The sequence below is a fragment of the Micrasema longulum genome, unplaced genomic scaffold (assembly GCF_059751315.1).
Source record: "Micrasema longulum isolate JH-2025_06_02 unplaced genomic scaffold, ASM5975131v1 h1tg002420l, whole genome shotgun sequence".
Classification (NCBI taxonomy): Eukaryota; Metazoa; Arthropoda; class Insecta; order Trichoptera; family Brachycentridae; genus Micrasema; species Micrasema longulum.
Genome location: NW_028279567.1, coordinates 108,013 through 113,095, shown reverse-complemented (window position 1 = coordinate 113,095; position 5,083 = coordinate 108,013). Strand labels below are relative to the sequence as shown.

At 36.8% G+C, this 5,083-nt stretch overlaps 1 protein-coding gene across 1 annotated transcript; it reads left to right on the top strand.

Annotated features, from left to right (window-relative positions):
* Positions 1-1,116: 1,116 nt before the first annotated feature.
* On the top strand, positions 1,117-2,136 carry LOC148272241 (uncharacterized). Its single transcript, XM_088240301.1, has one exon. It carries the CDS (start codon positions 1,138-1,140, stop codon positions 2,134-2,136), a length of 999 nt encoding a protein of 332 aa, XP_088096427.1. The 5' UTR covers positions 1,117-1,137.
* Positions 2,137-5,083: the final 2,947 nt, after the last annotated feature.

Sequence of the window (5,083 nt, the reverse complement as noted above, 5' to 3'; positions counted from 1 at the left end):
CCCCTTCACTTAGTATCAGATCCCTATTAGAGTATCTTGTATTATGGTTGTGGTTGACGCTTGGGTAAATGTCTCTCTTTATGTGTGTAACCACTACCGTTCTCAATATATACTGTTGAATAATATTCAGTACTCTGAATTCTTTGAAGAGCAAGTCACTTGGATAGCGAAATGTTTTTTTTAAGATGACTCGGATTAAAGATTTCTGTGCAATTGCTACAGGTTAAAAATATAGTTTTTAAATTTAATCTAAGATAAATTTTGCAAAAGTTGGGTGAGTGTCATGAAACAAGTCGATATTCGATTTAGTTATTTCAGCTGTATGTGTTATATCCATGGCACATGCGGGCAAAGGTGGGTAGCATGCAGCATTTCTTGAAAACAAAGGGCGTTTAAATCCGTGCCGATATCTGAGTGATCTTAATCCTGCATTTATTTGTATTTCATTGATAAGGTTAGTGTCTACTTCATGGAGAAATTTCATATCGAAAACAACCCGGCGTGTCAGGGAATCAAAATGAATAAAAGTTTGAAGTTCCTCGTAATTTAAATATGAACATAGGTTTGAAATTCGGGACTTATTTAAAATGCACTTAATGAGTTTATTTTAATAGATCATATCGCGTTTTTATGATTTCGGTATTGCGACATACTTGATTTTGATATTGCTGAGCCGAGAATTGAATCCGAGACCTCTTGCGTGGTAAACGTAATGTAAATGCAATAGCTATTTAAAAATATATTTTGGTTTTTTCAAAATTTTAACATGAAAGTAGGACATTGAATCAAAAACACTCGTCTAGGGCCCTTGTTCTATGTTGTAGGACAATACAAAGCCTTTTTTTGTTACATAAGCGTTTTACGAATTCACCTGCTTCCTGTCAGTAACAACTTGATCAGTGTACAGCATTGTTAGAACTAGCTGACCTCATAGAAAGTTCGCAAAAAATAATTTGGAAATATTTCAAGTTCATTAACTTTAATACCATGTGTCAGACAAGTGTATGATAGTTTGCAAGTATCCGCTCCCACCAACTGCAGAAATATGAAGGATTTATTTTAGTATAAATACATCTCTTTGATTATTATCAAGTCACAAGCAGTTTTCTCGTAAGAAAAGGCTCACACAAGACAATCATGAACTCTCTATTGGTCGCAGTATTCCTGTGTGTTGGAGCAGCCTCCGCCCACTACATCGGTGGACACGAGGACGGGCAGTGGAAGGGAGAAGGTCTGGCTGAGAGCCAGGACCATGGACAGTATGACCATGGATATGGCGCTTACACCGGAGGCTACGCTGGAGCTTACGCGCACGGAGCCGCCCCTCTGGGACATGACGGACAAGTTGTAGACACCCCCGAGGTCGCCCACGCCAAGGCCGCCCACTACGCCGCTAAAGCCGCCGCCGCCAGCGGAGCCCATGGTCACTACGCCCCAGCCATCAACGCCTACGCCTATGGAGGACACGGGGACGGACAATGGAGAGGAGAAGGTTTGGTCGAGAGTCAAGATAACGGTGAATACAACCACGGAGTGTATGGATCCTCCATCCAGGCTTACGCCGCTCCTTCCTACTACGCTGGACACGAGGACGGACAGTGGAATGGAGAAGGTTTGGTCGAAAGCCAAGATAACGGAGAATACAATCATGGAGTGTATGGATCCTCCATCAACGCCTACGTCGCTCCTTCTTACTACGCTAGACACGAAGACGGACAATGGAAGGGAGAAGGCCTAGTCGAGAGCCAGGACAATGGACATTACAACAATGGATATGGTGTTGAATCTTACTCTGGAGCCTACGCTGGAGCTTATGCCCATAGTGCTGCCCCTATTGGACATGATGGTCGCGTCGTAGACACCCCTGAAGTAGCCCACGCCAAGGCTGCCCATTTCGCCGCTGTAGCCTCCGCTTCTCATGGAGCTCATGGTTCCTATGCCGCTCCTGCCTACATTGCTTCCGCCGCCCCCATCCTTTCCATCTATGCCGCCCCTATTCACTCCGTTTACTCCGCTCCTGCCCCCCTGGGACATGACGGTCGTGTTGTAGACACCCCTGAAGTCGCCCATGCCAAGTCCGCCCACCTTGCTGCGGTAGCCGCCGCTTTCCATGGAGCTTATGCCCACCACTATTAATTTAATATCAACCTCTTCCTGCTATGTTATGGGACACACTTTCACCTCTTCGTGAATGTAGTTGTATTTTGTAACTATTAAATGGTGTACCAAACCGACTGAAACTATATGTGAACATATGTATATTAGTTATTTATAAAAACATGTTTAATAAATATCTTTTGACATAATACTAAAACATTATTTTTCTTTTTTTATATGCTTGAAGTCCCGGGTTCGATTTCTGACAGGGTGGACATGAAATATACAGCTCCCCAGGGAGTTAAATCCAGTCCTTGTCTACAAAAATTTTAACAAATTAAAAATATTGTTGCTTAGCAAATATTACAATTTTCAAAAACTTAAAAGACTTGAGTTCTGACCAGTCTCACCGTTTTCGCTTAGGATAACTTTAGAAACAAGAAGAAAAGTAAATGACTTGTTATATTTATATAATATTGCAAATGGAAGATTGGAAAGCTCAAGCTGTTTAAGTACGATAAAAAAATTGTGTTCCTAATGGTCATTTCTTAAGGAACCCAAAAACATTTCACATAGATTCATTTAAGAATAATGTGTCTTTCTTCAATCCGGTGTCAAGATTGTGCAGATTATACAACACCATTGAAAACGTAGAGATCGACATTTTTGACGCTGGATTGTTTAAGTTTAAGAAATGTATACAAAATGCGTTTTTATATCGATATATTATTTTGGTACATTTATTTTTTATGGATTACTTTACTGGTTTTGTTTCGATGCATATTTTGTTTCTTGTTTTTATTAGTATTTTATAAATTGTTTTTATTAGTTTTATGTTAATAAATGATTTTTTTAAATAATTTAATTTTTATAATTTTTATTGTTAATTTTATTTAAATACGTATTTTATTCATGTTTATTTTATTATTAATTCTTACAATTTATGCATTTTTATTCAAATTTTTAAAATAATTAAAATTCAATTAAAAAAATTTTTTGCTCATTTTATATAAAAATGTATTAAGTTAGTTTTTATATGTAATTGATTTTAAAAAATAGTGTTTTTTTTTATTGTTTCTATATTTATGTGAAATATGTATGATTTTTTCATTGTTTGTAAAACAAATAAATAAATAAATATAATATGCTTCTGTCCTTTTATATCTTTTCAAGCTTGCCATTGCGTTTTTCGCCATCCCGGGATCGCAGTTAATATTTTAACACTTTGAGTATTGGCCTAATACTCCTAAAACTTACCCTGTGCCTGGCCAATTTTTGTGAAATTTTATGTTTTGTGAAGGGTTTCTTAAAAGTGTTATAATTATAAAAATGCTGGGTTAAATCAACTGAAACATAATCTGAATCTCAATTTTTAAAAGTAAACGTCAACTGCAAGCGAAACTGAGCGAAACCATAATGGCGAATAGCGATATGGCAAATGGCTACGATAAGCTGTGAAGAAAAAAAATATTACAATCGATAAAGAAGATCCCTATATTTATCGATATTGCGAATCAGATGACAGTTTTGAAATGGTTCGAGTATTTGCTATTCATAGATCTACGAAAAAAGTTATAATAGAAGTCACTTTTTGTCAATAAAATGCACATACGAGTATTTAGATGGCTGGTAAACCACGTGAAAACACAGGACCAGGGGCTCAATCACAAATGACTATTGACGTGCTAAAAAACGTGCTAAGTATTTGAGCGATCACAACGAACAATTATGAACACGCTGAAGTTATCGCGGTCGCGTTGCAAAACGCCAAACGCCTTCAACAAATGTTTAGCTTAATAGCTTTCTCAATTTGATTCAAAACAAATAAATAGCATGATAAATTGTGAGCAAAAAAATAAGACTAAATTATTTTACTTACAGTTTAGGAATATTCTCCATATTTACACCGGTAAAATTCCAATATGTGATTGATTATGCGTTGCGAAACGTAAATATTTTGAATTTTGACATTTAATATTAGGTGTTGCCTAGCATCAAGTTGAAGTGTGACAATATTGAAAAAATATAATAATCCCGATCGATAACTTTCACGGATGTTTCATTGTGACCGCGCATACGATAAACAACCACGGTGAAAAATTGTTATCACGCCGCTAATTAGCACGTCGATAGTCATTTGTGATTGTGCTGCTGGATACAACGCGTGGTTATACAATCACGTGTTTACAAAATCACGTGTACAATGTGTTAATATCAGCCTCACAGCTTCCATTGTCCATTATCCAAGAAATATTCTAATTATTTACTAAATGTTTTAAAAGTCAAGTAATTCGCTTTTTATCTTGTACACAAAAATATGTTGAATCAATTAGATATCACTAAAGCCTAGAAACTATAGGTGGTGTATTTAAACCCTTGACATTCAGAAACGTCCGGGTCCCGATTAAATTAGTATTTTCGTAATAAGCTTGATATAGACCGAAAGTACCGCTGTGCCAAATCCATCAATTCTATAATTTCTCGTTTAAAAATAATTATTGTGAACGCGTCTCTCTTTTAATAAATACCGTTCGATATATTAGTCACCAACAAGGACCCGAATTGCGCCTTTCGCAAGGGTCGCTGAAGGTAATAAAAGTCCGTTCGCCCAGGCAATCGGGAGCCTATTGTTCTTGCCGAGAAGGTACCCCCAAGAACCGGCCACATGTCAATACTTGTGAAGCTCAGGACACTTTTAAAAACGCGAATAATAATAGTTTAAAATAATATTTATATTTTGAAATCCAAATCACTTTATTTCCATGAATAACATATTTATATTTTACATGAAAATTATAGCAGCAACCATCACGCCGTTCCCCCGTAAAAGTAGGTAGAGAGGATGGAACGCCACGTCACTCTATCTCAGCATATAGACTTCGCTTCTTCTACCTTCATACCTATTCTCGTGCACGCTCGCCGATTATTCCGATTCTTATCATAAGTTAATTATAAGACTAGGTTAATTTAATATTTAAGTAGTAGA

Excerpts from the sequence above, each read along its gene's own strand:
- LOC148272241 (XM_088240301.1), top strand. The coding sequence starts at position 1,138 with ATGAACTCTCTATTGGTCGCAGTATTCCTGTGTGTTGGAGCAGCCTCC.